This window comes from Oryctolagus cuniculus, chromosome 13 (genome assembly GCF_051225735.1).
Source record: "Oryctolagus cuniculus isolate XC-2025 breed Fujian yellow rabbit chromosome 13, ASM5122573v1, whole genome shotgun sequence".
Lineage (NCBI taxonomy): Eukaryota > Metazoa > Chordata > Mammalia > Lagomorpha > Leporidae > Oryctolagus > Oryctolagus cuniculus.
Window position 1 is genome coordinate 97,695,087 of NC_142879.1, and position 25,388 is coordinate 97,720,474.

The window sequence follows — 25,388 nt, forward strand, 5'->3', positions numbered from 1 at the left end:
ATTACAGGTAAATTGTATTCCATCTGATTTTTATCATACTACAGACCATTATTACACTTCAGTATCAGGAATACAGTTTTATAATACACAAAAAATCTGAGTCTACTATAGATGCAGCTTATTATACTACATAGCTGATAACGTGTGGAACAACGAAGTTTAATTAGATGAGCAGGATACAAAGTCTTGTGTAATTTCTAGAAAAACTTTTTAAAGAGAAGTTTCACTGAAAAAACAATGCACAGAGTATAAAAGCCCCAATGACCCAATACTGAAAGTCACTACTAGCAGTATGTTTTCCAACTATATACTTCCATCTCTTCAGTTTCTGCACCTCACTTTTTAATAGTCAATTTTTCACTGAAACAGCATCAAGCTTTCAAAAAGGTTCACAAAGAAAAGTCTCGAAGTCCAATCTTGCAAAAATACTTTGGTTAATGATATAAAAAGGTTCCCTACAAAGCCTAATGTTAGTATTTCAATTTCACTCCACATACCTAGGGACCTTCAGCAACAATTCAACTGGTACTTGGAAAGAAAGGAAAGAAGGAAGAAAAGCTGGCAATGGTATGGGGGTTGGTTACACTTATAAACAAAACTGAAAGCAGCAGAGTAACTTAAATGGTCTAGTCATTTAGGAATTAGCAGTCAGAACCAGGTAAGACCAGAAATTAGTATGAATTATTTCAATTAACAGGAAAAACTAAACGGTAAGAGGGAATGTATACTTAAGAGATTATGACTATAAAAGTTTCAGATTATCCAAGTGGAAATGGTCAACAGATCTCTGTAAAACTAGGAATCCAAGAGAAAGTAGCACACAGTTGTGAATTTGGAAGTATTTTTCCATTAGACATCAATGGTATTAGACTGACTTTGGCATGCATACAATAAACATTCGTGGATGAAATAATAGGATAACAATGGTCAAGGTTTAAGACTGCAAGGGAGGGTCCGGCGCCATGGCTCACTTGGTTAATCCTCCACCTGTGGCGCCAGCATCCCATATGGGCACTGGGTTCTAGTCCCGGCTGCTTCTCTTCCATGCCAGCTCTCTGCTGTGGCCTGGGAAGACAGTGGAGGATGGTCCAAGTGCTTGGGCCCTGCACCCGCATGGGAGACCAGGAAGAAGCACCTGGCTCCTGGCTTTGGATCAGCACAGCACTGGCCATAGCAGCCATTTGGGGAGTGAACCAATGGAAGACCTTTCTGTCTAACTCTGTCAAAAAAGACTGCAAGGGAAGCTATATGCAGACTCCAAGACCCAAAAGCCTACTGATGTCATTAACATGGTTACTTAACAGGTAATGCAAATATTACAAAAAATAAAGTCCCCAAGAAGCTTGATGCTAGGAGATACCCGATGTTTCTTCTACTTATCTTGTTAGATCGTATTAACTTACTTTATAAAAAAGTAATACCTTTAATACAACAGGAAATAAGTAGATCCTTCAATAAATGCCAGTAAGAATGAACACGATCAAGAAGAAATCAGTTAAGGCTCAGTGGTTAAGAAGTCAGTTGGAATGTAATCATCTCAGAGTCAAGTGCCTGGGTTTCAGTCCTAGCTGTTTGAGTCCAGCTTCCAGCTAATGCACAGAGTACAAGACTGGGTCCCTGGCACCTACATGAAGGACTGGAACTGGGTTCCCAGCTCTTTTGTGGCTCAGCTCCAGCAACCGCAAACATTTAGGGAAGTAAACCAGCAGGTGGCTGCCGCTTCTCTCATTGCCTCTAAAGTTAACTGATTTTTTGATATGTACCATCAGTCAAAAATAAGTTCAGTGCACCAGAAAGCTAACAGAGCAGACCTCACACTGCTACCTTACCAAGGCCGGCTTGTGTGGCGTGGCCTCAGCAGGCGTGGAATTTCAGAAGAGTTCTCAGATCTCTAACTGCTCGCTGTTCCTATGCTGGCTGAACACCTGATATCCAATTCTACATTTGGAATTGTGGTACATGTTAAGCAGAGTATACTTATCTAAGTGGCCAAATCCAAATCTTGGGCACTCACTCTAATGAGATTTTCCGTATACAGCATTTCATAAGAGTTGTCATTATTTGTTTGATGAAGAATCAAGTCAGACACAGTTGTTTCAGTCCAGCGGGGGGGAGGGAGGGATGGGGAGGGGAGTGCTGCACCCTGATTCTTCCACTTTGTCTCATCCCTTTTGTTTTGCACCCTCATTCGTAGCAGTTAAATCACATCTGTGACAGTGACTATATACACCACCTCAGACCGAGTCTTTGAGAATCACTAAACCTGGGGGTAGGCTTAGGACCCTCAAATGACAACAAAGAAAAATAACCCAATTTTTAAAGAAAATCTTAGACCTATGATACAATTTCTACTTTTCAGGCATAAAAAATATTTTACAGATTCACAGCTAAATTACAGATAAGAAAAAACTAGTAATATGACCACTAGAAGATGAATTTATGCACAACTCAAAGCAATGAGATAAATTTCAGTATGCTGACAATAAGAAAAAGCCAATTTTATTGAATGACATGAACCCCATTAAGTAGCTCCAATGGGGCCAGCACTGTGGCATAGCAGGTACAGTCACTTCCTGCAGCACGAGCATCCCACATGGACAACAGTTTGAGTCCTGGCTGCTCCATTTTTGATCCAGCTCTCTACTATGGCCTGGGAAAGCAATAGAAGATGGCCCAAGTCCTCGGGCCACTGCACCTGTGTGGGAAAGCCAGGAGAAGCTCCTGGCTCCTCATGGGCCTAGCTCTGGCCATTGTGACCATTCGTGGAGTGAAACAGCGGACGGAAAACACACACACACACACACACACCCTGCTTCCACCTCTATTTGTAACTCTACCTTTCAAATGAATAAATGAATCTTTAAAAAAAAAACTCAAAAACACAAGTGACAGGATGATTATGCACATATAATATATTATACATGAGGTCTACTGATTTCTCATGTGGTTAAAATCTAGGAATTCACTCTATTTTAGTGGTTAGTCTTAATCAATGAAAACCTGGGGTTGGCACTGTGGTGCAGCGGGTTAAATGTAATTCAACTCAAAGAAAAAAAAGATGAAGGTATTTTGGTAAAACTAGAATAAACTAACATTCTTATGAGAATCCAAATCTAGGCAGTTGTTTTATAGGAAGCATGGTGTAAGGTAGGCAGGCAGCAGATCTTCAGACTCCAGCCAGCAGGAAAGGCAGATAGTCCCCTGAATGACATGACAATACTAAGCTAAATGAAAAATCAGGCCAACTTTTTGAATTAAAATTACAACTTCTATTTGGCAAAACAATTTTTGAGGTACCACACCTGAACTTTTTAGTAAAGGTTCGAAGTCAACCTAGCAAATTGATGTGATTATACAAACGGAAGGGCAAAGTGATTATTCCCCCTGACCGTGAGGGCAGAGTAACGTGGCAGCAGTGACAATTTCCCAGAGCAGTACCTGGAGAAGTGCTACAACACAACACTCCTTTGAAACCTCCCATTTTTTCTTTGAATCTCATGTGAATTTATTAGAATCCATGAAGGACTTGTTTTAGAAACAAAAGCAAAGGTTTCATATTCTTATTAAAGTGCAGAATCTAAGTGATTTTTTGATAGTAGCAAAGAAAAACAGAACACAAAACTTGAATTCAGAATTTCAGTCCCAAATCCAAAGGCACGAAGGAAGACAAAATATACAAGCCGGCCCCATAATTCTTTATATAAAACTAGCAAAATTCGATAGTAAGAATTACATAAAGTAGTCTTAAGAGATTATTTCTAAATTGACTTTAAAAGCCCTTAGTTCAATCACTGAAATGATAAATGTTTGAACATTTTAATAACTGATATTAATATTTTAACAACTGTCACTGCAACTACATTAAAAGCAAACTCACAGAAAGCTGACAGCACAAGTGCGTCTTTTCTTTGCCCTCTATAGCATCTATCAAAATCAAGAACTGAAAAAAAAAAAAAAAAAGGAACCAAATCCAGCAAGGGAGAAGTCACGGCACAGACAAGGGTTTCAAGAAAAATTAAGATCCATACTAAGTACAGGAAAGTACTAAATTCCAATTCCTGTCAAGTCTACATATTTTGAACACTTAAGCCAGACCCAAGATAGGAAAGATCACTTGCCCCATCAAATTGACTTTTTGGCCCACTAAGCTAGAGAACTTAAACCTTTGCCCGGACCCCTACATGTGATCCATGGAAAGAGAATTTAGAATATAGTCAAAGTTTAAAGAAAGGCTAACCTCTGCACTTTATCACTCTCTTTTCCAAGTACATGCTTTTCATACCTCTTTCTCTAGTGTCCGGGGGACAGACATTAGAATCATCGAAGGCTGGCCAGCGCTGTGGCTCAATAGGCTAATCCTTCACGTGCGGCACCAGCACACCGGGTTCTAGTTCTGGTCAGGGTGCCGGATTCTGTCCCGGTTGCTCCTCCTCCAGACCAGCTCTCTGCTGTGGCCAGGGAGTGCAGTGAATGATGGCCCAAGTGCTTGGGCCCTGCACCTGCATGGGGGACCAGGAGAAACACCTGGATCCTGGCTTCAGACCAGCACAATGCACCGGCCACAGCGTGCCGGCTGCAGTGGCCATTGGAGGGTGAACCAACGGCAAAAGGAAGACCTTTCTCTCTGTCTCTCTCTCTCACTGTCCACTCTGCCTGTCAAATAAAAAAAATCATCGAAGACAAAGTATTCACGCCAGTCACCCAACTCTAAGTCTACCATACATGTACCCAAGTGAATGACACTTAGACAAGCACCAGGAAGCTTCCCACACACAGCAGGCACACACCCAAGTGGGGGTATACAGCACAAAACAGGTGAAGAAAGAATCTCAAGAACTCAAGAACTTTTTAAACAAATTCAGAGAACACAGACTGCATGAACTGAAACAAAAAGGTAAGACAACACAAAAAGTGTGTGAGGGTGGCTAGAATAAGGGGAATTTAAAAGATGACATTAAATTAAAAATTACATTAAAAGTAATAAGACGTGGGGGGGTGGCACCATGGCATAGTAGGTGAAGCCACTGCCTGCAGTGCTGACATCCCACATGGGCACCAGTTCGAGTCTCAGCTGCTCCTGGCTTCGGATAGGCCCAGCTCTGGCCACTGCCATTTGGGGAGTGAACCAGTAGATGGGAGACCTCTCTTTGCTTCTGTCTCTTTGAAACTCTGCCTTTCAAATAAATAAATATTTTTTAAAAAGTAATAAAACATTAACCACAAGGGACAGAAAACAGAAGTATCACAAAGCAAATAAGCAAAAAAGACAAAGAGGAAAGCTCTTGGAGAGAAGATGCTACATATGAATGATGCGGCCAACATACACAAAACTAGATGTCCTGAAAGAGAAAGTAGAGAGGAATCTCAAGAGTATAATAAAGTAAAACTTCCCTGAAATACAAGAAGATCTGAATCTACACACTGAAGGAAGCTCAGCATATACCAGGAAAGAGTAATACCCAATAAAATTGTACTTATTCTTATACCCTAGGGAAGTTGCTGGATTTTATACAAAAATTCTAAAAACATCCAGGCAGAAGTATGCTGGAGAACAAGGAATAATGTCCTTTCTATGTGAAGAGAGGAAAAGGAGTAGTACTCAATTACCTTTCCCGTCAGTATGTCCTATTCCTAAGTAATAAGGTAAAGGGAAGACATTCTCAAATACAAAATAATTCAAAGATTAAAGCACTTATGACTTAGGAAAGAGGGAGCTACCAATCACAAGAAATACCAAAAAAAAAAAAATACAAATCTGCAGATAGAGTAGTTGTATTTTGATCAGTGGCAGTATGCATGTAATCTAGCCAAACTTGTTTGCTTAGTTATCTGGATCAACAGCCACTCTTGTAATCCAAGTTCCCATTTTGACACCTGTTACTTTTATCTAAGCAACTGAAAGTATACAGTAAATGTTAACTAGACTCTTTAAGCTTTTCATTTATTTTATAAAAGCAGTCAAAAGCACTCCCACCACCCCACACCCAACACCCACACATTGCATACACTTAACATTTAATTTATTGAGTGTTGACTACATGCCAAAGTTGATGGAAGGCACCAACAGAATCACACTTTCCTGGAGTTCTAGTTTTCTAAACTTAGTATTTATCAAATGAAACTGAAGTTTGGTTTTGTTCTGACACTTAATAATCTGGAGTTTTTCAGATTTGTTTTAACTTCTCAGGTGATTCTGAAAGACAGTCAGGCTTACGAACTGCATGCCTACTATAGTACAACATCTACTACAACTTCTTGAGTCTTCTAAAGCCTCAGAGGCGGATTAAGCAGCATCCAGTAATGTATTTACTCTAAATCGGTTTTATTTTTACAATGGCAGTTTAACAGGTATGGAACTCTGCTATAAACGTCAGATTCTGAAAATACATATTTTAAAGTAACTAAATATACTTAACAAATATCTTATTTGTTCTACAATATATACTAAAAAGTCTTGCTTATGTTATTTTATGTAAAGAAAGGCAAATCTATATTTTTTCATTCAACATCGAACATAAATATTAAAACATCCAAATAGCACACCGTAATTAAACCTATTTCCTTAACAAAATTCAGGTATTTGTGTAACAGCTTACAGAAGAATGTGTTTACAGAGAAGACAACCGAGAGGGAAAGTTCTGGCAGCCAATAATAATCTTTAATAACACATTTTGATCCTTGACAACAAAGTGAAGACTTCTGTGCTTCTGTCATTAAAACATTTCATGTTTGGCAAAGCAGTTAAGAAACCACTGCGGGGTGGGGGGGGTGAGGGGGGACAGCGCTGTGGCATAGCAAGTAAAACCACTGCCTGCAGTGCCGGCATCCCATATGGGCGCCGGTTCGAGACCCGGTTGTTCTACTTCCTATTCAGTTCTCTGCTATTGCCTGAAAAAGAAGAAGATGGCTCAAAGTCCTTGGGCCCTGCACCTGCATGGGAGACCCGGAAGAAGCTTCTGGCTCCTGGGTTCAGATCACAGCTCCAGCTGTTGTGGCCAATGGGGGAGTGAACCAGCGGATGGAAGAACTCTCTCTCTCTGCCTCTCCTCTCTTTGTAACTCTTTCAAATAAATAAATTTTAAAAAGCTACACCACTCAGGATGCCCATATCCTGTATCAGAGTACCCAGGTTTGAGTCCTGGACCAGCTCTTAATTTCAACTTCCTTCTACTACACACTCTGGGAGGCACCAGGTGATGCCTCAAGGAATGAAATCCCTACCACTCAGGTGGGAGACCCAGAGTGAGTTCTCAGCTCCAAGCTTTAGCCCAGCCCCACCCAGGCTGGTGCAGGCATTTGGGAAAGGGGCCAGAAGATAATTTCTTTCTCTGTAAAAAATGAAGTTTTTAAAAATATTATTTTTAAAAGACTTCTTTATTGAAAGAGTTACAAAAAGCAAGTGGGAAAGATAGGGAGAGATCTTCAATCCACTGGTTCTACTCCCTAGATGGCCACAATGGCCAGGCTGAAGCCAGGAGCTTCATCCAGGTCTCTCATGTGGATAGCAGGGGCCCATACACTTGGACCATCTTCTGCTGCTTTTCCAGGACATTAGCAGGGAGCTGGATCAGAAGTAGAGCAGGCCAGTGCCACAGGTTCTAGTCCCAGTCGGGGCGCTGGTTCTGTCCCGGTTGCCCCTCTTCCAGGCCAGCTCTCTGCTATGGCCCGGAGTGCAGTGGAGGATGGCCCAAGTCCTTGGGCTCTGCAACCTCATGGGAGACCAGGAGAAGCACCTGGCTCCTGGCTTTGGATCAGCGCGGTGCACTGGCTGCGGCGACCATTGGAGGGTGAACCAACGGCAAAGGAAGACCTTTCTCTCTCTCTCTCTCCCACTATCCACTCTGCCTGTCAAAAAAAAAAAAAAAAGAGAAAAGAGTAGAACAGCCAGGACATGAACCAGCACTTACATGGGATGCCAATGTCACAGGTGGTGACTTTATTCACTACGCCACAACACCATCCCCTTAAATATGTAAGTGCAGCCTACTGTGTGATTCAACAAATACAATCTTGGGAATTTAATCAGTGAGAAGTGAAAAGCTGTTTTCACACAAAAAGCTGTAATAAATGTTCTAGCACTTGTATGGTTAACAGCCCCAAAACAGAAATAATACAAATGTCTTCCACTGGCATACTGTTAAATAATTACAGTATGTTATACCATGGAATACTACACAGCAATAAAACAGAAATGAGTTACTGAAACTTGGAGGGTTCTCAAGAGAATTACACCTGAGAGTGTCAGTCTCAAAAGGTTAAGGTTGGGGCCAGTGCTGTGACACAGCAGGTTAAGCAGCAGCCTGCAGAGCCAGCATCAGTTTCATTCCTGCTCCACTTCCAATCCAGCCCCCTGCTAATGCACCTGGTAAAGCAGCAAAAGGTGGCCCAAGTCCCTAGGCCCCTGTACCCATGTAAGGGACCCAGAAGAAGCTCCTGACTCCAGGCATTAGCCTGGCACAGCCCTAGCTGTTGTGGCCACTGAGGGGTGAACCAGCAGATACAAGATCTGTCTCTCCTCTAACTATATTTTTCAAATAAATAAATGTTTGAAAAAATGTTAATGCTGAGTATCATACACACACACCCAGACACAAATATAAACATTCTTGAAGTGACAGAATTACAGACTGAGAACAGATCAGTGGTTGCTGAGACTAAGGAAGAGTGAAGACAGATCACGGCCATGGCTGGGAAGCAGATTCTTGTGATGAACCTGTTCTCTGTCGTGACTGTTGCAGTGGTCACATTAACTTAAATGGACAAAGGGTAGATTGGATTTCTCTACATTAGTTTATACAATTTCAGGGAAATCTACAATCTCAAAATTCAACAAAATTTTTTGTTTAAACTTAATTAGCACAACAAACAGCTACCATTTTAACCCAAGTGTGGTGGCTCTGTCTGCAGCCCTGCCTCTAAGAGTGTCACTGTGGTTTTTGTCCTGTTTCCCCCATCACAGAGTCCTGCCACAGTTCCCACTACCACTCCCCACCCCCTTACCACACATTAATGTTTAGTAACTCCTACCAGCTCTCCTAACTCCCAGAGCTCTGCAGTTAGACTTACCCTGAATCCCATCTCCCTGTCTTCAGTCAGCCTCCACCCTTTCCCAGTCACCTTGCCTCCTAGTTACAACACTGACAGCTCATGTCAATGAACCTCACAGGGCACTTCTTCACTGCTCTTCCTTAGTTTTCCTTCTTTCCTTCTGGATTTGATGTCATTCCAGAAAGCAAGCTTCTAGTTCAAAGGATTTACTCAGATTCTCCTTGAAGATACAGGATACTGAGTGCTACAGTCATTAAACTGCCATCAATTTGAAGAAAGATAAAGAACTAAAAAACTGGAGATAAGTTTCCATCAGGACATGCCAAGTACAAAATTCCCAAATTAACCAGTGTTGCACAACTCATCATTTTAAGGATTAAATTTTATATTTTTAGAAGGAAGTTTTTAGGCAATAAAGGGCTTTGCTTTAGCCAATAAGCAATGGACATTTACACTTCTCCTACTTTCTACTTTTATTCCAAAATCCTACTTGTTCTACCTCCTACACCATTAACCTTGGTATAAGCCAAAATTAAGACATGATTACTAGGTTCCATACTAGTAAAGCACCCCAAGTAAAGGGAGGAGAACCCAATTACTTGAAAAGAGCAACACCAAAAGAATAATAAGATTCTTTGTGCCCAAATCCAAATATATTTCTTTATTCAAACACAGCCATCATAAAATAAATTACAAGTTTTGGCTTCCCTTGTATCAGCTAAAAATTATGAGATTTTAGACACATTATTTACTACCAAAACAAATCTTAGAAATGTGAGCAGCCGGCGCCGTGGCTCAGTAGGCTAATCCTCCGCCTAGCGGCGCCGGCACACCAGGTTCTAGTCCCGGTTGGGGAGCCGGATTCTGTCCTGGTTGCCCCTCTTCCAGGCCAGCTCTCTGCTTTGGCCAAGGAGTGCAGTGGAGGATGGCCCAAGTCCTTAGGCCCTGCACCCGCATGGGAGACCGGGAGAAGCACCTGGCTCCTGGCTTCGGATCAGTGCGATGCGCCGGCTGCAGCACGCCGGCCATGGTGGCCATTGGAGGGGAACCAACAGCAAAAGGAAGATCTCTCTCTCTCTCTCTCTCTCTCTCTCTCACTGTCTACTCTGCCTGTCAAAAAGAAAAAGAAAAGAAAAAAAAAAAGAAATGTGAGCAAAATACTTATTTTACTATTCAAAAACGAGGAACTCCTTTTTTCCAATGAGCCCAAGTCCAGAGTCAAGTGGGAAACAGCGGCTAGAGTCCTTGCCCTAATTATTATCTCCACTGCATCACAAGGGCATCAATGTGCTACCAGTTACACAACATCTAGTATTTGGCTATAGGACAGCTACAGTATAGTTATTTAACCTCTTTCAAAAAGGCATAGGGAGTCAGCCACAGCCTGCCAGATGAGACCCCTGCATCCCACACTGGAGTGTTTCACGATGAGTCCCGACTCCCAACTCCAACTTCCTAGGAGGTTACTGGGGTCCTGCCACCCAAGGGGAAAACCTGGAGCACATTCCAAGCTGCTGTTCAACATTTTCCCAGTCCTGCCATTGGTGAGCACTTGTGGAGTCAACCAGCATATGGATATTGTCCCCATGTCACAGAATGAAAAGCCTAAGTTAACACCACTTTTTGCTACCTTTCTTATCTCTCAAAGGTATATTAACACTTTTTAAAAGCTTGACTTTTCAAAAAAAATTCAGGAACTATTTACTCATTAATTACTGTATTTTTCCAAATGGATTACATGCATTAAGAACCTGACCAAAGACCATGATGTCAAATGATCAAACCATTTGACAAAAATCAAAATTTCTATTACTGCCACTGCCCTTAAGGAACTAAGAATAAAACGTCTAGAAGCTGTGCTATTAACTCATCTCGCCTGTCCACAGCACAGCACATCCCTGCCCCCTACCCTCACCACCCAGAACCTGAGGAACCTACACTGCTTCTACCATCTCAGCCAGAAAAAAACTTAGAAAGTTCAGTAAACCTTGTTTCTCTCCATGAAATCCCACTAAACTTGATACTCACCTCCTAACGTAAAATGTTTTAGACCATTAAAAGAAATTTAAAGGTAAATGTTTCATTTTTGGTTAAATCTTTAACAAAGACAAGTCAGTTAAAACGAATTTTCAGTAAGTACAAAGTAAAAACAAAATATCAAATTTAAAGGAGTGACAAACAACAAAATTAGGACAATTCTGGGAAAGGAAGCATCAGAAGGCAATGAGGTTAAGAAAGTAATACAAAAGGGCCAGCACTGTAGCACAGCACGTTACACCACTGCCTGCAGGGCCAGCATCCCATATGGGTGCCAGTTCAAGTCCTGGCTGCTCCACTTCCAATCCAGCTCCCTGCTAATGTGCCTGGGACAGCAGCAAAAGATGGCCCAAGTCCTTGGGCCCCTGCACCCACTTGGAAGACCCAGAGGAAGCTCCTGGCTCCTAGCTACAAATCGGTCCAGCATCGGCCATTGCTACTATTTAGGGAGTGAACCAGCGGATCAAAGAGCTCTACCTCTGCCTCTCAAATCTTTTAAAAAATAAATACAACAGACTCTTCCCTCTCTTATTCCCACTTTTATGTTTAACAGGGATCACATTTCAGTTAATTTTCAACACTTAAGAATAACTGTGTGATAATTACAGAATTAAACCAGTCATATTAAGTAGAACAGACAAAAAAAAATACTATGAGGGATAATATATTAAGTTGTCCATTGGCAGTCAGGGCTATGCTGATCAAGTCACCATTTCCCATAGTGTCCATTTCACTTCAGGAGGTTTCCTTTTTGGTGTTCAGTCAGTTGTCACCGATCAGGGAGAACATATGGTATTTGTCCCTTTGGGACTGGCTTACTTCACTCAGCATGATGTGTTCCAGATTCCTCCATTTTGTTGCAAATGACTGGATTTCATTGTTTCTTACTGCGGTATAGTATTCTAAAGAATACATATCCCATAATTTCTTTATCCAGTCTACCATTGATGGGCATTTAGGTTGGTTCCAGGTCTTGGCTATTGTGAATTGTGCTGCAATAAACATTAGGGTGCAGACCGCTTTTTTCTTTATCAATTTAAACTCCTTTGGGTAAATTCCAAGGAGTGGGATGGCTGGGTCGAACGGTAGGGTTATATTCAGGTTTCTGAGGAATCTCCAGACTGATTTCCATAGTGGCTTGACCAGTTTGCATTCCCACCAACAGTGGGTTAGTGTCCCTTTTTCCCCACATCCTCGCCAGCATCTGTTGTTGGTAGATTTCTGTATGTGAGCCATTCTAACCGGGGTGAGGTGAAACCTCATTGTGGTTTTGATTTGCATTTCCCTGATTGCTAGTGACCTTGAACATTTTTTCATGTGTCTGTTGGCCATTTGGATTTCCTCTTTTGAAAAATGTCTATTGAAGTCCTTGGCCCATCTCTTAAGTGGGTTGTTGGTTTTGTTTTTGTGGAGTTTCTTGATCTCTTTGTAGTTTCTGGTTATTAACCCTTTATCTGTTGCATAGTTTGCAAATATTTTTTCCCATTCTGTTGGTTGTCTCTTCACTCTCCTGACTGTTTCTTTTGCAGTACAGAAACTTCTCAATTTGATGCAATCCCAATAGTTGATTTTGGCTTTGACTGTCTGTGCCTCCCGGGTCTTTTCCAGAAATTCTTTGCCTGTGCCAATATCTTGAAGGGTTTCTCCAATGTTCTCTAATAACTTAATGGTGTCAGGACGTAGATTTAGGTCTTTAATCCACGTTGAGTGGATTTTTGTGTAAGGTGTAAGGTAGGGGTCTTGCTTCTACTAACCGATAGAATAAATAAAGGGGAGAGTGATCCAACATGGGAAGTGAGATACTCAGCAGACTCATAGAATGGCGGATGTCCTAAATAGCACTCTGGCCTCAGAATCAGCCCTAAAGGCACTCGGATCTGGCTGAAAAGCCCATGAGAGTATTTCAGGCATGGAAAGCCAAGGCACTCTGGCAAAAAGATCTCTGTGAGTGAGATCCCAGTGGAAAGAACAGGTCTTCAAAGAGGGAGGTGCCTTCTCTGAAGGGAGGAGAGAACCTCCACTTTGACTATGACCTTGTCTAAACAAGATAAGAGTCGGAGAACTCAAGGGGCTTCCATAGCCTTGGAAACTCATGACTGGTGCATAGGGAGATTATTGATGCCATAAACAGGAGTGTCAATTTGTAAAGTCAACAACAGGAGTCACTGTGCACTTACTCCTCATGTAGGATCTCTGTCCTTAATGTGCTGTACACTGAGGCTTAATGCTATAACGAGTACTCAAACAGTATATTTCACTTTGTGTTTCTATGGGGGTGCAAACGATTGAAATCTTTACTTAATGTACACTAAACTGATCTTCTGTTAAAAAAAAAAAAAAAAAAAAAGAAAGAAATTATCAATTCCCAACTTGACTCTCACTGGGATTAAACATGACAATAGGTCTGATCTGATTTCATCATGATTTAAAAAAAAAATCATCTATCACTTTTCACTTTATGTTTCTGTGTGGGAACAAACTGTTGAAATCCTTACTTAAGGTATACTAAGCTGATCTTCTGTATATTAAGATAATCGAAAATGAATCTTGATGTGAATGGAAGGGGAGAGGGAGTGGGAAAGGGGAGGGTTGTGGGTGGGAGGGACGGTATGGGGGGGAAAGCCATTGTAACCCATGAGTCATACTTTGGAAATTTATATTCATTAAATAAAAGATAAAAAAAAATAAAAATAAAAAAAAAATAAATACAACAGAAAGTGGTACACCTTATCTGTAATGTTTAATTTCTTAAACTGGATGAGGACCAATACCTATTTCTGGAGAGCTACAGTTGGTCATCACCTTGCAATACTGTTCTTTTAACTGGCATTCACTGTTTCATGTCATGGGAGAATATAAACTAAAAAAGAAAAAGAAATCTTTCCAAAACAAATATTGGGGACCAACATTGTGGCACAGTGGGTTGGGTGGGCTGTCTGCTACCTGTGATGCCAGCATCCCATATGAAAACCAGTTCAAGTCCCAGCTCCTCTACTTCCAATCCAGCTCTCTGTGAAGGCATCTGAGAAGATGACCCAAGTACATAGGCCTTTACCATCCACGTAGGAGACCTGTATGGAGTTCCAGGCTCCTGGCTTCGGCCTGGTCCAGCTCTGACTATAGGAGCCATTTGGGGAGTGAACCAGCAGATGGAAGATCCCTCTCTCTGTCTTTCCTTCTAACTTTGCCTTGCAAATAAATCTTTAAAAAAATTTTTAAACTGGTATTTTCCCTCCTGCTCCTAACAGTGACCCACAAGGCCTTTCTGCAGCACACCCACGGCACCAAAGGCAGCACTACAAAACACCAAGGAGACAGGCATTTACCAACTATAACCTTTTTTTTTTTTTTTTTGACAGGCAGAGTGAACAGTGAGAGAGAGAGAGACAAAGAGAAAGGTCTTCCTTTTCCATTGCTTCACCCGCCCAATGGCCACTGCGGCCAGCACACCGCGCTGATCCGAAGCCAGGAGCCAGGTGTTTCGTCCTGGTCTCCCATGCGGGTGCAGGGCCCAAGAACTTGGGCCATCCTCCACTGCACTCCTGGGCCACAGCAGAGAGCTGGAATGGAAGAGGGACAACTGGGACAGAATCCGGTGCCCCAACTGGGACTAGAACCCGGTGTGCCAGTGCTGCAGGCGGAGGATTAGCCAAGTGAGCCGCGGCGCTGGCCCCAACTATAACCTTGAATAAGCTTTCCCACGGGTAATTTTAAAATGGTGCTTATCTTTAATGGAGTTGAGTTCTTCAGCTATAATTAAGTAAATGGTAAATAATCATCAGCATATACACTATAATAGTAAACAGCCGCCTTCTTATTATCAACAAACTGTGAATGCTCCAATCTAAGGCCAACCCTTTAATTGTGTACTAAGTCTCAGTGACATTTCTCCAGCAACTGTGCCCCCTCCTGCCAACCCAGCAACTTCTCTTCAGGATCTGCTCCATCAGCACATGAGTATGCTGACAGCAGTTGCCATAAAAAAGAAAAACAAAAGGAACACTTTTCTTTAATCCACATACCACTGCAGCCATCGCATTCTTCTCCATTCCCCTTTTGAAACAAACATCAACAGTTTACGACGTCCATAGGTACTGCTCCCATCCTAGTCACCTGGCCACATCTCAGTCTCTTGCTAGTCTCTCTTCACAGCCCTAACCTTGAACACCTGAAGTAACACAGGGATGATTAATCCCCAGCTCACTCTCTTTTCTCTCTACAGAAGAGGCAGACAAGGTCTACACTAGCCAATCCTGGTCACTCATTTACATACTACCCAAGGCTGCTTTTGCACTAAACTGGCTGAGTGTTCCTCAACTTAATGATGGTATGAAAGCAGTAAGCGTGGCCAGCATTGTGGCATAGCAGGTTAATTCTCCACCAGCATCCCAAAGGGGCAATGGTTCGAGTCCCAGCTGCTCCAATTCCAATCCAGCTCCCTGCTAACATGCGTGGGAAAGCAGTAGAAGTACTTGGGTCCCTGGACCCACTTGGGAGGTCCAGAAGTTCCTGGCTCCTGGCTTTGGATTGGCCCAGCTCCGGCCAATGCAGGCATTTGAGGAATGAACCAGTGGATGGAAGACCTTTCTCTTTGTCTCTCCCTCTCTCTACATCCTGTAACTCTGCCTCTCAAATAAAGTCTTAAAAAAAAAAAAAAGACATTGTGGGGCAGGAGCCGTGGCTCACTTGGTTAATCCTCCGCCTGTGGCACCGGCATCCCATATAGGCGCCAGGTTCTAGTCCTGGCTGCTCCTTTTCCAGTCCAGCTCTCTGCTGTGGCCCAGGAGAGTGGCCTGAGTAGCTAACAAAACTCTCAACTCCTCTTTTCCATTTTACCTGCCTGAATCACAACCCTAGTCAGTTCTCTGCAGCATGGGTACCTGCACAGAGCAGGTGAACTTGACGGGGAGAACACACAAGCATACTCTCTCTGAAGTGAGCTCCTTGGGTTCCTCATCCCTCCAGGCTTTATTGCACAAATCCATTTACCTTGCCCTCCTCACCAGCTGTTTCTCGTCTTCTAAACCTGCCAAAACCTCATTCCTCACTTGTAGTTCATTATCTTGCTTCTTAGATCTCCAGGAAGACAGAAGAAATCAGAAAGCAGTAACTACCTGTACCAGCCTTGCGACATGATTACAGTAACTGGGTAAGAGTAAGACCAGTCTGGCCACTTTGTTGCATTTGACTCTTAGAATCATCAACTTTTCTCAGGGATTTCTTTTCCTCTCAATTGGATCCCTTCCACTCCCTTCTAAACGTTTTCTACCAGCTACCACCTTTAAAAAAAAAAAAAAAACATTTTTGAACCGTAACTCCCACCACATATCAACACATGGCTCTGCGACCTTCTCTACTGAAATACTCATCTCCACTTTTACTCTGTCCGGCCCACACGATGTGGCTTTGTTCCCACATTCCTGAACCTGCTGCAGATCTTCAGTATCTTCCATGTTCTCAGGCCTGATTTCTGTTTCCAGGCTTCATCTCACTTCACTTGTGTGCAGCATTCGACACAACTGCTAACTTTCTTTGTGAAGCCCTTATGCTGCCTGCCAAGATCCCGTTCTCTCTCTCTCGGGCTTCTCTTCCTTCCTAAAGGGCTGTTTTTAGTGTCCTTGCTGGTTATTCCTCATTTTCCAGCCTGTAAGTGCCAGAGTCCCAGGATCCAAGTCTCACAGCTTGCACTGTGTGTGTTCTTGTTCTCTCCCCAGGCAGGACCATTCAGATCTCTGGCTGGGGGAAACCCACGCTGACTCCAGCCCACAACCAGGCCCCTGAACACTAGGTTCACACTTAACTGCCTACATGCAGCACTGCCTGACTGTCTAACAGGCATTACAAATGTAATGGATCCAAAACAAGTTTTCCTCAGGTCTTCCCTACCCCCATGAAATGACAGCTTTGTCCTTTTGAGGCTAACAACCCAGGAGCCATCTAATTGACATCTCCAATCAACTCCATCAGCAAATCCTGCTGGAATTACCAGAATCTGACTTCTCTTGACCATCACCTTCACATTCACTCCTGACCAAGCTTCTGTCATCTTACACCTGGACCATGGCAAAGGCTCCCACTTCTACCCTTGCTTCTAAGTGGTCCGCTCCATCACACTGAGGTCACTGTGATCACTTTAAAAGGCAAATAATGCGTGTTACAGGGCCAGCATTGTAGCATAGCAGGTAGAGCTATTGACTGTGATATCAGCGTCCCATATGGGCACTGATTCGTGTCCCAACTGGTGCTCCACTTCTGATCCAGCTCCCTGCTGGAGCTGATAAAGCAACAAAAGACGGTCCAAGTGTTTGGGCCCCTGCCACCCATGTGGGAGACCTGGATGAAGCTCCTGGCTCCTGGCTTCATCCTGGCCCTTGGCGGCCATCTGGAGATAGTCCCATCAGGTGGAAGATCTCTCTGTGACTTCCAAAATAAGTAAATTTTTAAAGTATCATTGCTATCTTAAAATCTACCAGGAGCTTCCTGTCTCTTCCAGAACAAAAAGCAAAGTTCTAGTGATGGCCCATAGGCTTTTTGTAAACTTCCCAAGCCTTGTTAGCTTTGACTCCTTACCTGGGACTTTTATTGGGTCATTCTTTTCCTTGTTTCTCCAGTGTACCAAGCAACCCTCCTCCTTGGGATCTTTGCACTTCCATTCCTCTGTCTGCAGTGCTCTTCCCGTTGGTAACTGCTTGGCTCCTATGGTTACCCAGGTATCTGTTGACATCTCACCTTGTCAGAAAGGTCTTTGTTGAGACTATCTAATGGCTCCCCACCACCTTTGCTCCCTCACCCTGCTGTATTTTTCTTATACCATTTACCACATAACATGTTACATAATTCATTTGTCTCCCACTGCAATGGACACTCCATTCGACACCAGATAAATATTTGTTGAATGAGAGGACATTTGCTTATTAAAAGGAAAAGTAAAGTATTAGAGTTCTCAAGAGGAAAAGGCATATGGTCTATTTATGCTTGCTTTATAAAAGACCAAAATCCAGTCCTGGCCTCATAAATAGGATGGGGAAAAGCTGGGTTATGTGTAAGCAAAATATGGCATTGCAACATAATATTTGAAAACTTACATAAATTCGCATATGTACCAAGTTGTAAGCAGGGTAGTGGATAGCTTATCTAATGAGAGGTACCAAGCTTGCAAGTGAGCACAAACCTGTATTTCAGCCAGTAGATTAACACATCTTCCTGGAGAGGGGAAGAGCCACATGTTTGCTGCAGGTGACCAAGATTCTAGTGTGATCCTACCGGGGGGAGAATCGGGCCTCCAGCTGTGAAAGGGACTTGATACCAAATTTTGCTGCAGTTGCCAAAGGGCCACAAAATAAGGATGCATTCTTGGAAATTTCCACCTACTTCTTTCTCATTTCTCTTTTTGTCTCCATCCTTAGCTTCCTATCAAACGCAGCATAACATATTGATTAAAAACGTGGGTTTTAGTATCAGAATTGAGCTCTGGCTTCATTCTGACTCACCAGCAGTGTGACTTCGGGCAACGTGTTGGGTTCTCAGAGGCTGTTCCTCCTCCTGTCTGAACTTGACAGGATATAGCATTGCAGGTGAAAAAGAAGTGAAATTGGATAAGTAACAGTACTGAGAAAATACATGCCCCGCTGCTGGTGGTTACCATTCGTTCAGAAAAATTGTATTAAAGCACAATCATCAGGTCTTAGAAATAAAGTGTTAACCTAAGTCACTTGGTCTCTGCTTTTAGCGAGTTTATATTTTGACTAAACAATATTCATACGTAACTAAAAGAAGAGGCTTTGGGTTCACAGGTTTGTAGTGTGAAGTGTCCTAAGGAGAAAGACTAAGACAACAGCAACAAAAGTTCCCATTTAGAAAAGGGGACTAAAAACCTCCAGAACAGCACCCCTATCCATGTGTGGTGAACCCACACAGGCAGGGATAACATAAATAACAGCAGACGTTGCGGGACTTACTGACTCATGTGTTGGCCGTAATGATCACAGTTGGGTTTACCAAACTGGCCGTTGTTTTTTTTTTAACTTCTCCCAGGTGATACTAAAGATTCGCCAGGATTAAGAGCCAAGTTCTAGGGCCAGTGCCGTGACTCACTTGGCTAATCCTCCACCTGCGGTGCTGGCACCCTGGGTTCTAGTCCCAGTTGGGGCACAGGGTACTAGTCCCGGTTGCTCCCTTCCAGTCCAGCTCTCTGCTGTGGCCCGGGAGGGCAGTGGAGGATGGCCCACATGTTTGGGTCCCTGCACCTGCATGGGAGACCGGGAGGAAGTACCCGGCTCCTGGCTCCAGATCGGCATAGCACCAGCCATAGCAGCCATTAGGGGAGTGAACCAACGGAAAGAAGACCTTTCTCTCTGTCTCTCTCTCTCACTGTCTATAACTCTCTCTCTCTCTCACTGTCTAACTCTGCCTGGCAAAAAAAAAAAAAAAAAAAAAAAAAAAAAAAAAAAGCCAAGCTCTAAACCCTCTGCCTCTGGCAAAACTTCAGCCTGAATTAACCCAGCTGTTCACCATGTCAGGGTCTCTAAGCAGTTGCACGTGCTGTGGACTAGCAGATGGTAGATTGGACTGATCCCGTAACAGTCTCTGGTTCATCACACTCAGATGGACCCTCAGCACCACCAGGCGATCTCGAAGTTTTTCAGACTTTTCTCCCTAAGCCTATCTCCCTCACTTCATGACCTTCACTCAGAAAATGTCACTTACCTCCTCCCAAACAAGTCCCAAATGGAAATTTCTTTCTGCTTGGATTTTATTAATTTACTTTGAGGATTTATTCATTTGAAAGGCAGAGCAACAGAGAGAGGGTGAGAAACAAATCTCTCCACTGGTTCACTCCTCCTGTGACAGTCCGGGCTGGGTCAGGCCAAAGCCAGGAACCTAGAACTCCATCCGGGTCTCATGTGAGTGGTAGGGGTCCAGGCACTTTCCCAGGTGTGTTAACAGGGCACTGGATCCGAAGTGGAACCCCCAGGACTTGAACTTGTAATATAGGCTACTCGCTGCACCACAATGCTGGCCCCTTTCTTCTTGCTTTTGAACTATACAGATTATCTATACTCACCCATCTGTTTACTCAGCCAACATTTATTGTGCACCCACTGTGTGCTGGGTATATGTCCTTGAACAACACAAACAGGACTCTGCCTTCCTGGAGCTTATATTCCAGTGGGAAAAGTCAGTCCTAAGATAACTAATTTAGACAGGAGCGTGTGCTACAGGCAACAGTGGAGTGGGAGGAAAGGTGGGATTGAGGGGTAATATTTTAAATAGCATACTCATTGAACAGGTGGCAGTTGAGTGAACACATGAAGGTGGAACGCTGGAAACCTTCGTGGATGGCTGCAGAGAGAGCGCCTGGTGAAGGTGCTGTAGCAGGAATGAGCTTCCTGTCTGCAGGAACAATCAGGGAAGTTCTGTGCTTGGTGGGTCATAACCGAGGGGGGCAGTGCTAGGAAAGGAGGTCAGGAGACCCGATTATAAAGGATCTTGCTGAGGTGGGGAGCCTGTCTTCTGCCGAGGGCCTTTTGGATATTTATAGCATCATTCACAGGCCATATAAAATTATCACATTAAAAATTAGCCTGCTTGGTCAACCAAATGCTGCTACAGGGATATACTCAGCTCCCACCCAGGAGACAATGGCTTGAGACATCGCCCCATGCCAGCAGAGAGTACCTGTTGCCCCGTGTCAGCAGGAAGTAGCTCTAAAGACAGATCATTGTGCCTGCATCCCATATGGGCGCCGGTTCTAGTCCCAGCTTCTCCACTTTCAGTCCTGCTCTCTGCTATAGCCTGGGAGAGCAGTAGAAGATGGCCTAAGTCCTTGGGCCTCTGCACCCATGTGGGAGACCTAGGGGAGGCTCCTGGCTTCTGATTGGTGCAGCTCCGGCCATTGCTGCCAATTGGGGAGTGAACCAGCAGATGGAAGACCTCTCTCTCTCTCTCTCTTTCTGTAACTGTCTTTCAAATAAATAAAAATAAATCTTAAAAAAAAAGAACAGTCTGCATGGTCAGAAAGGAAACAGCGAGCCAGTACAGACGCTCCAGCATTGTCTTAAGGTTGCTGTTTCAAGGCAGGAGTTGGGCTCCTGTCTACGGCCGGTTGTGTCAGCTGTGCTTGCCTTGTGCCCCTTCAGTCGCCTTCTGGTACCACTTCTCCCTTCTTTTGTATATGCAGGCTCTCCTTTCCTTTGGCTCATTTCCATTAGATCTTCAACATGTTGAATCCTGTGTTTAAAAAACCCAGGCCAGCTCTCTGCTATGGCCAGGGAGTGCAGTGGAGGATGGCCCAGGTGCTTGGGCCCTGCACCCCATGGGAGACCAGGAAAAGCACCTGGCTCCTGGCTCCTGCCAGGATCAGCGCGGTGCGCCGGCTGCAGCGGCGGCCATTGGAGGGTGAACCAACGGCAAAAAGGAAGACCTTTCTCTCTGTCTCTCTCTCTCACTGTCCACTCTGCCTGTCAAAAAAAAAAAAAAAAAAAAAAAAAAAAAAAAAACCTTCCTTGGGGCCAGTTCAAGTCCCGGCTGCTCCACTTCCCATCCAGCTCTCTGCTATGGCCTGGAAAGGCAGTAGGAGATGGCCCAAATGCTTGGGCCCCTGCACCCACATGGGAGACCCAAAAGAAGCTCCTGGCTCCTGGCTTAGGTTCAGCTCAGCTCTGGCCATTGTGGCCATTTGGGGAGTGAACCAGTAGATGGAAGAAGACCTCTCTCTTTCTCTGCCTCTCTCTAATTCTGCCTTTTGAATAAGTAAAATAAATCTTTAAAAAAAAAAAAAAAACTTTCCTATTGCCCCCAGCCAGTTACTACCCTTTCACCTTCCTTCCTTCTGCCAGACTTCCACCAAGTCTTGTCCGGTTTAATTCTGCACTCCTCTGTTCATAGTTGAAGTCCCTGCAGTGGACATCTGCCCCATAACCACGAAACCAGATTTCCCAAGGCAGCAGCTCTTCAAAAGGCAGTGCTGAGTCTTCAGGAGCCATTTGGGAATGTGTGGTGGTATTTATTGGTTATCACTTGTGTATTTTCAGTATGACCAAGGGTGAGCGATGCTACTTGCCTGTTGTCCAGGAGGGATGGAGGGATGATGTCACTTGCTTGTTGGAGGGCAACATATAGCAATGCCTAGGACAGTCCCGTGTGCCTCACAGTTGTCCTGTTCCAAGTGTTGATATCACTCCCTCAAGACATAAAGTCACAAATGACTTCTCTACCTGTGTTCAGTGGACATTTTTCAGTTTTTTTCCTACCTGAACTCAAAGTGGCAGGCTTTTTATTTGTATTTGTTTTGAGGGATGGAGAGACAGAAGTCAGCAGACGGGAGTTAAGAGACAAATCTCTCATCTGCAGGTTCATGCCCTAAAGGCATGCAGCAGCTGGGGGTGAGCCAAGTGAAAGCCTGGAACTCAACTTAGTTCTCTCACATGGCTGCCAGGGACCCAGCTGCTTCAACCATTACCCACTGCCTCACAGGGCACTGGCAGGAAGCTGGAAATCAGAAGTAGAGTCAGGACTTGAAGCCCAGATATTACATGATGGATGCAGGCATCCCAAGCAGCATCTTAACTAGTTCACAAAACACCCATCCCTGAACTCAGAGTATTTGACACTAACATCTACTCTCTCTGCATTGCCCTTCTCACTTGGCTTCTGTGGTACAACATGGTCCTTATTTTGTTCTGACTTCTCCAACTGTTCCTGTAATCCCTTCATCCTCTTTTACTCCATTACCGTCTGTTGAAGTTTCTCACAAAGTAGAGAAGTGTCAGCATAAAGTAGGGATCCATGAGTCCATCCTCCTGCAAAATAAATAATTGGCAAAAATTGTCAGAGGCAACCCTGAGTGAGCTCTGGAAACTAGTCAGAGGTTTGCAGTGACCAGGCAGACGCTTAAGAAAAGGATGACTTATATCTCTCTCTCAGAGGAGAGCTTTGCATCATTTAACTCACCTGCCCAGCCCAGCAGCAGCTTTGAAGATGACAACCTGCATTTCTTTTTTTTTTTTTTTTAAGATTTATTTGTTTATTTGAAAGAGTTACAGAGAGAGAGAGAATCTTCCATCTGCTGGTTTGCTTCCTCTTTCTCTCTGCCTCTGTTCTGTAACTCTGCCTTTCAAATAAATAAATAAATCTTTTAAAAAAAAAATGAACAAGGAGCTGGTGCTGTGGCTCAGCAGGTTAACACCCTGGCCTGGGGCACCGGCATCCCATATGAAGCCGGTTCTAGTCCTGGCTGCTCCTCTTCCAATCCAGCTCTCTTCTGTGGCCTGGGAAAGCAGTGGAGGATGGCCCAAGTCCTTGGGCCCCTGCACCAGCATGGGAGACCTGGAGGAAGCTCCTGACTCCTGGCTTCAGATCGGCACAGCTCTGTTCTGGCCATCTGGGTAGTGAACCAGCAGATGGAAGACCTCTCTCTCTGTATCTACCTCTCTGTAACTCTGCCTGTCAAATAAATAAAATAAATCTTTAAAAAGAAATGAACAAAAGACTTGAACATATTTTTCTCTAAAAAGTTTTTTTAAAGATTTATTTATTTATTTGAAAGTCAGTTACACACAGAGAGAAGGAAAGACAGAGAGAGAGAGAGGTCTTTCATTTGCTGGTTCACTCCCCAGTTGACCGCAATGGCTGGAGCTGCACCAGATTCGAAGCCAGGAGGCAGGAGCCAGGAGCTTCTTCCAGGTCTCCCATGCAGGCGCAGGGGCCCAAGGACTTGGGCCATCTTCTACTGCTTTCCTAGGCCACAGCAGAGAGCTGGATCAGAAGTGGAGCAGCCGGATCTCAAACCACCGCCCATATGGGATGCCAGCACCGCATGTGGTGGCTTTATCTGTTACATCACAGTGCTGGCCCCCCAGAAATTTTTTTTAAAGATTCATTTATTTGAAAGGAAGAGCTACAGAGAGAGAAGAAAAATATCTTCCATCTGCAGTTGCAGTCCCCAAATGGCCACAACAGTTAGGACTGGGCTTGGCTGAAGCCAGGAACCAAGAACTGCATCCTGGTCTCACATGTGTGTGGCAGGGACCCCAGCACTTGAGCTGTCTTCCGCTGCCTTCCCTCATACATTATCAGGAAGTTGGATCAGAAGCAGAGCAGCCAGGTTCCAGGGCTCAAAATGGTGCTCCAATATCAGATGCCAGTGTCACAAGCAATGGCTTAACTGTCAAAACGCCGGCCCACCCCCAAAAAATATTCTAATGGCTAACAGATACAAGAAAAGATGCTCATCATCATTGCTGGTTGGGGAAATGCAAATCAAAACCACAATGAGAAACCACTTCACACTTACTAGGATGACTATCAATTAAAAGTGTTGGTAAGGATGTGGAATACTGGGAGTCTCATAAATTGCTAGTGAGAGAGTAAAAAGATGCAGTGGCTATGCAGACCACTCTGGAAGTTCCTCAGAATTTCAGAGAATTGCAGTATGTCACAGCAGATCTCTTAAATGTATACTGAAGAGAATAGAAAACATATTCAAACAAAAACTGGCATGTGAATACTTATAGTGGTATTATTCATAGTAGCTAAAAAGTAGAAACAGCATAAATGTCCCATCAAGAGATGAATGAGTAATCAAATCATGGTATATGCATACAGTGGAATATTACTTAGCCATAAATAACAGTGAAGTGCTGATATATGCTACAACATGGATCAGGCTTGAAAACCTGCCAAGTGAAAGAAGCCAGACACTTAAAAGCCACAGAGTGTGAGATTCCATTTACATGAAATGGCTAAAGTAGTCAAAGCTACAGACAGAAAGCAGATTAGTGGGTTCCAGTGGCTGTGGAGAGACAGGAATGAGGGGCTGCTGCTGAATGAATATGGTGTTTGTTTTTTGAGTGATGAAAGTGTTCACATTTAGGTAACGGTGGTAGCCAACATTGCAGAACTGTAGACATCATCCTTGTTGCTTCTGCTTTACACACCTTATCCCATTCATCATTAGAGTCCATTGATATTTTTTTTTGACAGGCAGAGTTAGACAGTGAGAGAGAGACAGAGAGAAAGGTCTTCCTTCTGTTGGTTCACTCCCCAAATGGCCGCTACAGCCAGCACGCTGTGACAATCCAAATCCAGGAGCCAGGTGCTTCCTCCTGGTCTCCCATGCGGGTGCAGGGCCCAAGCACTTGCGCCATCCTCCACTGCCTTCCAGGGCCACAGCAGAGAGCTGAGTCCATTTATTTTACTTCCTAAGTAGTGCTCACTATTTCAGTTGCTCTGATCTGCTACTACCAGTCTCATCTAAGACACCATCTTCTGTCTATACAATGACCTCTTAACTGTTCGCTGAG

At 43.8% G+C, this 25,388-nt stretch overlaps 1 protein-coding gene across 4 annotated transcripts in view; it reads right to left on the reverse strand.

The window, feature by feature from the left end:
- The window catches only part of LOC149122776 (WW domain-containing adapter protein with coiled-coil-like), a 51,199-nt gene extending 33,375 nt beyond the window's left edge, over positions 1 to 17,824 (reverse strand). For 2 of the 4 annotated variants that reach the window (XM_089311815.1, XM_089311809.1), the window contains exon 1: positions 17,656 to 17,824. In XM_089311815.1, coding sequence (XP_089167941.1) covers positions 17,656 to 17,809 — 154 coding nt within the window. In that variant the 5' untranslated portion in view covers positions 17,810 to 17,824. Of the gene's footprint in view, positions 1 to 15,107; positions 15,244 to 15,965; positions 16,064 to 17,655 lie in introns of those variants that run through there. The other 2 variants (XM_089311810.1, XM_089311811.1) reach the window with 2 other exon arrangements.
- Between the last annotated feature and the right edge of the window lie 7,564 nt (positions 17,825 to 25,388).